The following is an 11,539-nucleotide window of genomic DNA, read 5'->3' as shown; positions in this document are numbered from 1 at the left end:
CACGCAGGAGAGCCGGGGTGGACACGCAGGAAGCCGGCTGGCGCGCTGGAGAGCCGGGCTGGGAACGTAGGAGAACCGGCTGGCTGCGACGCGGGCTGGTGGCGCCGGAGAGCCCGGCGGACACACGCGCTGCCGCGGGCGGGCTGTGCGCTGCGCTCGGCGGCGCCTTCCCTGCAGCCGCGGCGACCTGCAAGCCCAGCAGCGAGCGCGGGGGCGCCGCCCGCCAGAGCTGCCGCGTGGGGGAGCTCGGCCGTCGCCCGCGCCTCCCCGCCCGCTGCGCGGCTGCCAAAGTTTCCCGATCACGTGCCGCCCCCGCGGCCCGGGGTCAGCGCAGAGCCGCAGAGGCACCCGGACAGCCCGCGAAGGGGAGGCGCTGGGAAGCAGGAGCGACCCTCGTGTTTCCCCCAGCTGAGACAGCGAGCGGAAACCCCGCAAGAACGTGGGCCGGAGACACAGCAGCGGGCTTTCTGTGCATGGGCGACGAGGTGGGGAACCTGTGCGGACTTGGCAGATATTAGGCTGCAGGTCCGGTAGGCAGGAGGTTTGCTTTCTCTGGGCCCCCACCCCTGAGTCTGGCTCTCTTTTTGGCAATGCAAGGAACCAGAAGACGCGGCAGAATTGAAAAAAGTAGGCGGGAATCCCGCCTCACAACTTTTCCCTGTTAAAGAATAAGAGCATACGGCCTTTTAACAGAAAACAGGCAAAACTAGAATGAAATAAACATTTGTGACTGACATCTGTCCAGTATGTTTTGCAGGGCATGCTCATTGGATTATTCCCATCTCTAAAATGGATTTGTCACTTGTGTAGGAAAGGAGTCACAGGGTGTTGAGACAGAACTAAGGAATATATGTTTGGCTTACCAAATATGTGTCGTCTCTCCTAGGTGCTAAGAACTAAGGATCCGAGGATAAGACAGACTTCTGCCTTCAGGGAACCTCATCTTGGGTTCAAGAGAGGAGAAAGTCAGACCATTAGGGTCAAAATAATACATATTCATTGTAAAATCCAGCAAATGTGGTCATAGAGACACAGGGAAACTTCCTGGGGAACAGGAAGGAAGGAGCTAGTTGGTCTTGAGGGGGTGAGGATCACCATAAGGAGAGATAGCACTTGCACATTCTGCATGTGCAGAATGGGCAAGATCTGGGATGGTCAGGGATTGGTAGTGGAAAGATGTCATGTGTGGGGCATTATGGGCAGACAACACAGAAAGGTCTAAAATAGTGGCCCTGGCTTGAGAAGAGTTCCTAACTCCACACCTCAGGATAATCACATCTGAAAGCAGGGGTGACTTGAGCACATAGGAAACCAGGAGGAGACCCTGAGTGGGGGTCTTCCATGGCTACCTGGCTTTTGAGCTCCCTTCACATTTTTGAGCAAGTCCAACTCCAGGAGCTGAAAGTCCAGAGCAGCTCCCGATTGCTCCAGCCAGAGTGCAGATCCTTGACCCAGGCAGGTCAAGCCTGGCCTCTGGGTCACAGCAATATGGAGCGAGTCATCAGGAGGCAGGACAGTGTGACCATCTGTTTTGCTAGCCTCTCTGGGTTCCAGACTGTCTTCTGCATCTGGATCTCCAGCTTTCCTGGCTGGAGCCTCCTAGTATCTTTTCATGAACTCTCTTCCTGTCTGTTTTATTTTTGCCAAGATGATTTTTGGTGCACACCACTAAGAAACCTGAATAACATGCTGTGTGAGATGAAAAAAAAAAGTATATAGAAACAAAGGAGGTACCTAACATTTGTGAGTTTCTTATTAGATTCTAGGCATAGAATCTCCATGTTCTACAATATTTCTCATTTAATCCTAATACGGACACTTAGGCCTTGTGAGTATAAGTAACTCCTCTGAGGTCAGGTAGCTAGTAAAAGACAGCACTCGCATTTGCACTTAGATCATCCGACTCCAAAGTGATCGAGTCTGCACCATAAAAGGGTTTGAGGACACCAGAGGTTTGAGATGAGGCAGTGTTTGTATTATGTTCTGCCATTTGCTGCTATATGTATGTGCATACCTGGTATGCCAAAGCGTTTGAATAATGTTCAGTATCTGAGCACACTTAACAATGGCATTTTTATACACAATTTGGACACAAAAACAAGTTTCTACAGGTGAAAACGGGAAATGGACTGAGTGAAGAGACCCAGGATGTGCTGGTGAAGTGGAAAGTGAAGGCCCACAGAAGTGAGCTTTGCATGTGTGCTCAGAGTACATGCCTGTGCACACTTCCAGGGAAGGCAAGCAGTGTGCTGAAGAGCTCAGCCAGAGGGAATCACAGAAGACAGGCACCTGGTCTATCATCCCAGGAGCTGGAAGTCGGCGTAGCATCCTGCATGCCCACTTTATACCCAAAGAGCTACAGGTGGTCTATCCTGAGTCTTCCTGCATGAGTGGGGCTGCAGGTCATCCCCCAAATTAGTGTGTGCCCCTCCCAAATGCACATTATTACCAAAATGATGGAGGTAACAAGCTTTAAGGGTTTAAGGGTATACCTACTGATTCAAAGCATGCAGCCTAAGGTAGGGAGCTGGGAGGAGGATGGGGCATATTATTTTGCCATATTGATGGAGGGTAGTAGAGTGTGACACCCAGAATCCCGTGTTCTTCCAAGTGTGGTTTTTGAATTTCCAATACCAGAATCACATTATCAGGCCCACTTAGAAGTCAAATTCCCAGGCTTTACTATAACTGATGAGATCTGATATGCCAGGCAGGCCTGGAAATCTGCCTTCCCCAAGTGCTTTTGATGCACATTAATGTTTAAGAAGCAACGCCTAACCTCTTGGGAAGCTGTGGAGTTAATGTTTTCAAATGTACCTACCCTCTGGCTAAGCTCCAGTTGTCCATTTGTCCTTGCCGCGTAGGACAGGACCCTAAATAGAGAGTGGCTCATCTTGACACTTTCTCCTGCAACTGGAAACCAACATGTCAGAACAAGTCCTATGTGGGACCAGACCAGAATTCCCAGGAAGCCACAGCTAGGGTTGTGTTTGGTGGGGAGGCAGGTGGGCTAACAGGCTGCTCCCTCAAAACTGTACATTTTAGAACAGAATTGGGACACAGGAAAAGGGAAGTGAACCAGTGCAAGGAGACATGCTGGTAGCTGGTAGCAACCACATAGTTATAAATACAATCCCACCGAATCCTTTAAAACACAGTCTTCTTGCAGACACAGGCGTGCACGCACACGAATCCTGCTAACACAGGTCTTTATAAAGCACACGCATAGAATCACATTTCCATTGCTCCTCTCCGATCTTGTGTTCCAGGAGGAATACAGGCAGTGTGCCTCAAGAACAGATGCCATGCTTCTCATCTAAGTTGGGTTCATTTCTCCTTCCTTGTGCTGCCTTCCCATCCCCCAAACCTTCAAAACCATCCTCAATTATAAGGTTAAAAAAACTAAATTAAACAAAAGAAATTTTTAAAATGGAGGCTCTATGCTGAAAATGGAAACATTTTTTAATCTGGAAGCCCTTTCACGTTGAGGAAAAAATTGTTTCGTTTTTTTAAAAAAGCAAATATAAAGTGCATGATGCCACCCCATCCCCAAAATATGAACTGGCAAGAACAGTGGTGAGTATATAATAAGTAAAAGACTAGAGAACATGCTGAGAAGTCGACTTGCGGCAGATCTAATCCAAGAGCCGGCTGCCTCAGGCTTCAGTCCAACTGCAGCAGGGCTGGATGCTGGGTGGGTGCTGGGCTGGGTACTTCTGTGTTCCATCCTGAGGCCAGACGCCCCCCCGCCCCCAGCAGTGGGATAGCCTCCCCTGCATCAGCTCTCCCCAATGCTTTCCCCAAGAGTCCATCAAAGGATAGTGTGAAGAAAAAAAGAGTAGAACATAAAAGGATACTTACAGTATGGACTCAAATGTCAAAAAGTGCATTTAAAAGAGACAAAGGAAACAATAAAAGAGTAACAATAGCCATCTCTGGGTAAGACCATCACCAATTTACATTTTCTTCTCTATGATTTCTATGTACTGTACTATGTTCTGTTGCCTAAGTTCATTTCTACAATGTAAAAAAAACTTGCTGGTCAGAAGATAGGCTTCTGCCAAAATTGACTGAGTCTCTAGGACAACCCCGGAGGAAGGAGAGAAGGGGGACAGGTGTTTGTCAGGTCTGTATTTTCAGCCGCCCAAAGAGCCCCCAAATGTACACCTGCTCTCCTGATGTTTCAATTGTGCTCAGTTAATCAGGTTAATTGTGAGCAGCGGGGCCCGGGAGCCCTTACCAAGGGAGAGTTCCAACTGTAATCTCTTTGTAATTTGAGCCAAAGATTGAAGTAAGGCTGCTTCCTTTAGGAGCCCTCTTTTTCCCTTTGCTTCTGTTTTTGTTTAGATGTGAGCATCTTCTGGAGACCTGAATAGCATTCATGGCCCCCCAAATGAGCAGCAGAGCAATTCTGATTCCAATGGGCAAGCAGGGCTCTAGGTCCAAGGGACCGTGCTGGAGTTGTGAGGGGGGACTCTCTCACACGTGTTGGTGCAGTACCCCTCCCCCAATTCGGGGTGCCCTACACACGGAGAGAATCATCATAAATTTCTTTAATTACAAACTATTCCAGGTTATTCACCTTCCTTTTCCTCATCTTTCTGTTGCCTAAGTTCATCCATTTTCCACACACAAAAGTGTCCATTATATCTAGAAATTCAAGATAGGCATTCAAAGGTGAATGAACTACATCCTCCTACCTCAAAGAGCTAATAATCAAGTTGTATCCATATGCATGGGGAAGGGCAAACACGAGGTCTTTCAATATGATGTGTGACAGGGTCTGGTAGGACATGTACCAGATATAATGTAGAAACAAGAGATGGAGAGGGATCAATTATCCATCAATAGTGCTGGTCAGAGATATCTTCATGTAAAGGTGACCCTGAGAAAGGGACAAGGAGGTCCTACAGAGGTGCAAGGAACAGGCAAGTGACAGCAGGACCTGCTGCCTGGAGCTTGGGTCCACAAAGCGCAGAGCCAGTAATGAGCTGGGCAGGTAGGCTGGGGACCGACAGGGGAGACCAAGCCACCAGGTGTGGACTTAACTCCACAGGCAAAGAACACCCCCATGAGAATTTCTAAGCAGAAGAACATCAGACCTGTATTTGGGCAGTTTATCTGGCTGCAGAGTGTAGCAGGAGTTGGAAGAGAAACCAACAGAGGCCACTCCCCTGGGAAAGTTTCTTACCAGATCCCTAGAAGGGCCAAGCATAGAACTACACTATGGGACAGCACAAGGAAGAACCAACAGACTCCACAGGGAGACAACAGGCAGAATCCACACGACCCGACAAGAGTTGCATGTATAGCCTGAGCAAGCAGGAGGATCCTCCACACTGCAGAGCACAGCGGTGTGTTCAGGCAGTGTCTAGAAGGTAGTTGGAGATTCCCCTCTGCTTTGGCACAGCATTTGGTAGTAAAAAGAGCATCCGTAAGGAGCAGATTGGTGTATGAATGTTGAAGCAGGGAGTGCTTAGAGCTCAAGGTCACTCATGTGTGGTGTGGCCTCAGTTTCCCCTTTGCAAACCGGCAAAATCACAGAATCCGTTTCATGGGGTTGCATGAGGAGGAGATGAAATGACCCTCCAGGAGCCTTTAGCAAAGAATCCAACACAGTACCTTGTAATGCATGTATCCTCTCATCAGCGCCACCATCATCACAGGATGGAGGGAGGACCCACAGTGAACAACGTCAGGAGCTTAACTCAAACCAACATCAGGAAAAAACTAGGACATGTTTTACATGAACACACTGGTTTTCTCGGGTGATTTTCATAACATTTGGCTAGAAATTACACCTTACACTTCATGTTAAAAAAAAAAAAGTGGAAGCCGTCCAAGCCTCCAGTGGCTTCACCCCATGTAGGTAAACTCTAAGTCCTTATGGTGGTCTTGTAAGCCCTATAGGACTTGGCCCCCACTCCCTCCCTAATAGCCTCTCTACCTTCACCCTACCCATTTACCCCGGTCGCTCGCCTCGCTGAACGTGCCTGTGTGCTCCCACCTCAGAGCTCTGGACTTGCTGTCCCCTGTCTGAATGCTCTTCCTCCCATATCTTCATGGTTTGCCTCCTCATTCCAGTCTTTGCTCAGATTTCATTTCCTCATAGACGGTCTTTTCTGACCACCCTAAAACTGCACAGTCCCTCCGTTGCTATTCCCTTATCCTGCATTAGTTTTCCTTACTCAACTTGTGCTATAAGATGACCTGACATCTTGGTAGGGGTATGAATGTGTATTTCTTTATTGTCTGTTTTCCTCATTAGAAGCTTTCTTCTATCCACCTATTATTGTGCTTAAGGTAGCCTAGTACTCAGTAGGCTCTTAATAAATAGGCACTGAATAACTGAGTGCCTTCCTGCCAGAACGGTTCTCTTTCCTTGGTTTCCTGCACTTCTCACTTCTTAGAATGTCCCCCCTTATTCACATTTACTGGTCTTCCTTCTTTGACTTCTAAATGCTAGTGTTCCTCAGAACTCCATCCTGGATCCTTTTCCTCCTCTCCAATCTCTCCTTAGGTGATCTCATCCATTTCCATGAATTTAAATATCATCTTTATGTGGCTTACTTCCAAATTCCACCTCCAGCCAGAGCTTCAGCTTACATGGCTGACTGCCTACTTGACATCTCCACTTGAATACACAGTAGACATCTAGAAGTCAACATGACCACAGGGAACTCTGCATCCCCAGCCTCCCACACACACCCCAACAAACCCTGCCAGCCTTTATAATTTCTGAATAGGAGAGCTGATTTGGTTGGAAAGTGGGGAAAGCTGTTCTGTTTATGTAGAATTATGTTTACGTAGATTTCTTTAAATGAATTGTACCAAAGAGGGAGAGGAGCAGATACCAGAAATTATGGGGAAGGTTTGGGCCCTCCTTGGCATTAGCTGCCCCCCTCTGTCTCCCTCTTAGAAAAAGCATCACTTGCCATTGAGTTACTCAAACCCAAACCTAGGGATCCCTCCTTTCTCTCTCTTACACACTCCTCGTATGAGCTCATTCTCTCTTTCCCTGAGATGCCCTTTGAGTTCTCCCTCGCCTCTCCACGTCTACTGTGGTTTCTCTGTCCTAAGTCACCATCGTCTGCCACCTGGACTCTTGAGGGAGCCTCCTAACAGTCTCACTGTGCACATCCATCCTGCTGTGAGCCCTTCTTCAACAACAAAACTGATCTTCCTAAACTGCAAACCACACATTGATATGTCTTTAAAAACCTTACAGTAGGTTTCAAGTGCTCTCAGCATAGAAAATAAGTACATGATGTAATGCTTGTATCAGCTCGATTCAGCCATTCTGCAGTGGGCACATATTTCAAAGAATGTTGTACGTAGTAATTTGTCAATCAAAAACAAATGATAAATACACAAAATAAAACCCTTAAATGGCAACGGTTTTATTTAGAGCTGTAGTTGAACCACTCCTAGTGGCCACTCTCAATCCTGTCGATTTCTCCAACCTCAGCATGCACCAGTCTTCTACCTCGAGGACATCTGAGTCATCTGAGCCTTTACATATACTGTTCCCTCTGTTCAGAATGCTCCTCTCTCCATTCCTTTCTATCCTACCTTGTTCTAAAGGTCACCTGCTCTGCAGGGAGGTCTCCCTTGTCCACCTATCTAAAATTTAGTAGTTTAGTCTAAATACTGTTTTAAGATTAAAATAAGAAGGGAGTTATCTTGATCAAGATGGAGTAACAGGGAACAGATTTATCCAGCAGCCTGAAACTAAAACCCTGGTCGAATACATATGAAACAATTTTTTCAGAGAGGGTCTATCAGGGAACAGATGGGAAAACAAGGTGAGCCTGTGGTTGTCCCAGGTTGCTGCCAGGGGAGAGCCCCAGGATGTGGTATCAGGAAGGGCAGACTGGGCAGAGCCAGGGGACTCCTGGGGCTGAGGGGATGGGCTCAGGTGTCCTGGTTGGACACAGTGGCAAGAGTGTGTGGGCAGACTACCAGAAAGATAGAAAGGGAGAGACTCCCTCCTCGCTGTAGCTAAAGCTGAATGCTGATCATCGCCGACGTGGGCGGGAACCACGGTGCCAGGGAAAGGACTGGGAGAAAGGATTGGGGGGGGGGGCAGTCTCTGGATTCACACAGGGCTGGAAATAGTTTGTTTCCCATCAGCCAAAATGGAGAAATCTCCAGACTCATGAGTCCTCAGGTGGAGTCCTCAGAAGGGTGCAGTATCAATAGAGGAGGAAATTAGTCCTAGTGGTTGCTCGGATCTCACACAAGAAACCACAAAAGCAAGATTCAAAAGAAGCAAAACAGTCTTCAACTGTTTCTAAGTACCAAACTGTGACTCAGAACAAAGCACAAGAATATTTATAAGAATACAGAAATAGGCAGCATTTAAAAGGCTAAAGTTTATAAGAGTAGCATCCCATCAGATACTTCCAGACATGCACACAGAGAAGCAAGACAATGCAGACCAGAAGAAGAAAGTCAGCCAGTAGAAAGAGACAGACCAGAAATGACTCAGATGACATAAACGAGTAAAGATGATTCAAGGTTACTATCTGTCTTCCATTTCTCTACTCAATATGGTCTATCTCTCTTTTCTACCTTTTTTAACATGGAATATAGTTATAAGGTTTAATATGATTATAATAACTATATGTGTGTGTATATATATATGTGGTTCAGTTAACTTTTAATGATGAAAACTATAAACAATCTGATGAGAAAATACACTGGATGGTGTTAATAGCAGATTAGACATAGAAGGAAATATAAGGAAAGTATATAAACAAAAGAAAAGCCTAAAGTAAAATGAACAGCATTGTGAACTGTGGGCAGCCTCAAGCAACGCAGGGGTGGCGAGGGAACTTGGGAGATGGATATGTTTATTATCTCGATGGCAGTAACAGTTCCAGGTGTATACATGTATACATGTATCATCAAACTCCAACAACAACACTTTCAATATACTCAGTTGGTTATCCTTCAGTTATGTCTCAATATTGGTATTATTAAAAACCTAAAACCAAACAAACCTAAAACTAAAATCTTGGATGACATTGACAAGGCATGACAGGGACAGCAGGATGGGGGAGCAGTAGAAGAGGAGATGGAGAGGGAGAAGTATTAATTTTCTAAGCTTCTTGCCTGCTTGGGAACGGGGAGTATGGATACCTATAGAAGTTGTGATAAGAGTGTATGTTTTAAAACAAGAACCTTAAAACGTAATGGGTAAGGAAAGAATGAAGAGCAATAAGATGTGAACTTCAGAACCAGTGGAAGAGAAAGTAGAGAAAAACTGATTGATCCAACTAGTGTAAAAGAGAGAAAATAAGCCACACACATAGTGTAGACATTGAAAAGAATGGATACACTTTTTATTCTAAAAACTAGAAAAGAATTTCAAAACAGCCTGAGGTGAGTAGAGACAGAGAGTAATAAGCTCAAAAATGGAAAGGAAAACCGTGACGCTGACAGTAAAACCCAAACAGATTTTTAAAGCCATCCGTAAGATAACTTTTGGAGGGCTTGGGTTGTAGCTCAACTGGGGTAGAGCACTTGCCAAGCACGTGTAGGTACTGGGTTTGACCCTGAGCACCACATTAAAATAAATAGATATAAAATAAAGGTATGGTTTAGTGGTCTATTAAGAATTGTAATGCAAAAATAAATAAAATAAAGTTATAAAATTTTTTTCTAAAAAAAATTAGTTTGGGCAGTACTAAGAAAAAACTTAAAAGATACCCATAATATTAGGAATGAGAAGGAAAGGGACAATAGTACTGTAAACATTTGTTTTAAAATACAAGCAAATATCACCTTCCTTTTAAGCCAATATTTCTTTTGTTTATAAAATCAACTTTTGAGCTATAAATTACATGCAATAAAATGCACACATTCAGTGTATGGTTAGATGAATTTTGACATGTATTCCTTACAACTACACAGCATGAAATATTTCTGCCAACCTATGTTTCCTGTGTCAACCTCTTTCCCTGGCCTCCTGGACCCAGGTTGTGGCTGATATCGCGTCTATACTGTGGTTTCACCTTTTCTTGAGCCTTATTTTATGATGATGATGATTTTGGGGATTGAACCTGGGTGCTCTACTCCTGAGCCATGTCACCAGCCTTTTTAATGTTTTAATCTTGAGACAGGGTCTCACTAAGTGGCCCAGGCTGGACTTGGGCTCCTCCTGCCTTGGCCTCCCAAGTTGCTGGGACTACAGGCATGAACCATATCTGGATTTTTCACGTTTTTATATCATATAATATGTACCCTTTTATGTATACCTTCTTTTACTCAACAAAATTTCAAAATGCATCTATGCTGATGAGTATCAGTGCTAGTTCATTCCTTTTCATTTCTGAGTAGACATATACTTAGTAGACATCTGTCAGTAGACTGTAACTTATTAATTCACCTGTTGATGAACATTTGGATTTTCTGGCTTGGGGTTCTTATGAATAGAGAGGCTATAAAAATTATCTATAAGCTTTGTATGACTATAGTTTCATTCCTTCTAAAAAAGTGGAATTGCTGGCTCCTCTGATAAATGTAATAAACTGTCAAGCATCTGTCCCAGCAATAAAGTATGAAAGTTTCAGTTGCTTCATCCCCTTTCCAAATTTTCAATACTTGAAAATCCAAATGTAATAGATAATTGTTACAATTTGGATCTGGAATATTTCCCGAAAGCTCATGTTCCAACCATGGACCCCAGTGCAGCAAGGTTCAGAGGTGGGGCTTTTAGAAAATGATTGGATTTTGAGAACTATAAACTCATCAATGGATTAATCCACTTTATGGTTAATAATTTGAATAGGCTACCAGATAATAACTACAGGCAGACGAGGCATGCCTGGAGAAAGCAGGTCACTGGGATCTTGTCCTTGGGGACTATAGCCTCTTCCTCACTCTCTTCACTCCAGTCTTCATGGCTGCCATAAGCTGAACGTTTTTCTGTGACTGCCCTTCTGCCATGATGCTCTGCCTTTCCTCAGGCCCAGAGAAATGGGGCCAGCTGACCAGGGACTGAATGGTGTCAAATTCTGAGCCCCAAATAAACTTTTCTTCTAAGTTTTTCTTGTCAGGTATTTTGGTCACAGTAACGAAAAGCTGATTATCACAACAATTTTCTAAGAAAATTACAAAAACTGGCTGAGGAAAACTAGAAAAACTGAAAAAAACTAATAAACTACACTGAGATGGTAGTCAAAGGTCAGCCTCAATCCCACCCTCCAGAGATGCACTATGATTAGAGAGTTTTACTAAGAACTTCTACCAAACTGTCAAGAAATAGGTAATTACCATCCATTTTCAAATCTGAAAGAAGAAAAAAAATAGTAGTTCATTTTGTGAGGCTATGACAATGCTGAACGCTCAACGTTTGTTAAGGTCAACACCACAAAATCTGTAATTTGGTATCACTATAGTTAAAGAAATAAAAATTCTATATTAGGTATGTTTTTAAAATTTTAGCAATGCCTCATAATTGAGAGGAGTTCATGCTAACAATGATAGGATGCTTTAACATTAGAAAAAACTAGCAGTATTATTCATTATGTTA

General features: G+C 44.5%; 1 protein-coding gene across 1 annotated transcript in view; it reads right to left on the bottom strand.

The window, feature by feature from the left end:
• Ildr2 (immunoglobulin like domain containing receptor 2) overlaps positions 1-10,953 on the bottom strand; it is a gene marked incomplete at its 3' end in the record, with an annotated part of 62,942 nt that extends 51,989 nt beyond the window's left edge. The window contains exons 1-2 of the mRNA XM_015491639.1: positions 10,888-10,953; positions 4-519 (exon numbers count right to left, since the gene is read on the bottom strand). Coding sequence (XP_015347125.1) covers positions 4-519; positions 10,888-10,953 — 582 coding nt within the window. The remainder of the gene's footprint in view (positions 1-3; positions 520-10,887) is intronic.
• Positions 10,954-11,539: the final 586 nt, after the last annotated feature.

The sequence above is a fragment of the Marmota marmota genome, unplaced genomic scaffold, assembly GCF_001458135.2.
Source record: "Marmota marmota marmota unplaced genomic scaffold, marMar, whole genome shotgun sequence".
NCBI classification, from domain to species: domain Eukaryota; kingdom Metazoa; phylum Chordata; class Mammalia; order Rodentia; family Sciuridae; genus Marmota; species Marmota marmota.
Note: the sequence above shows the minus strand (reverse complement) of the source record. Positions and strands in the feature narration are given on the sequence as shown.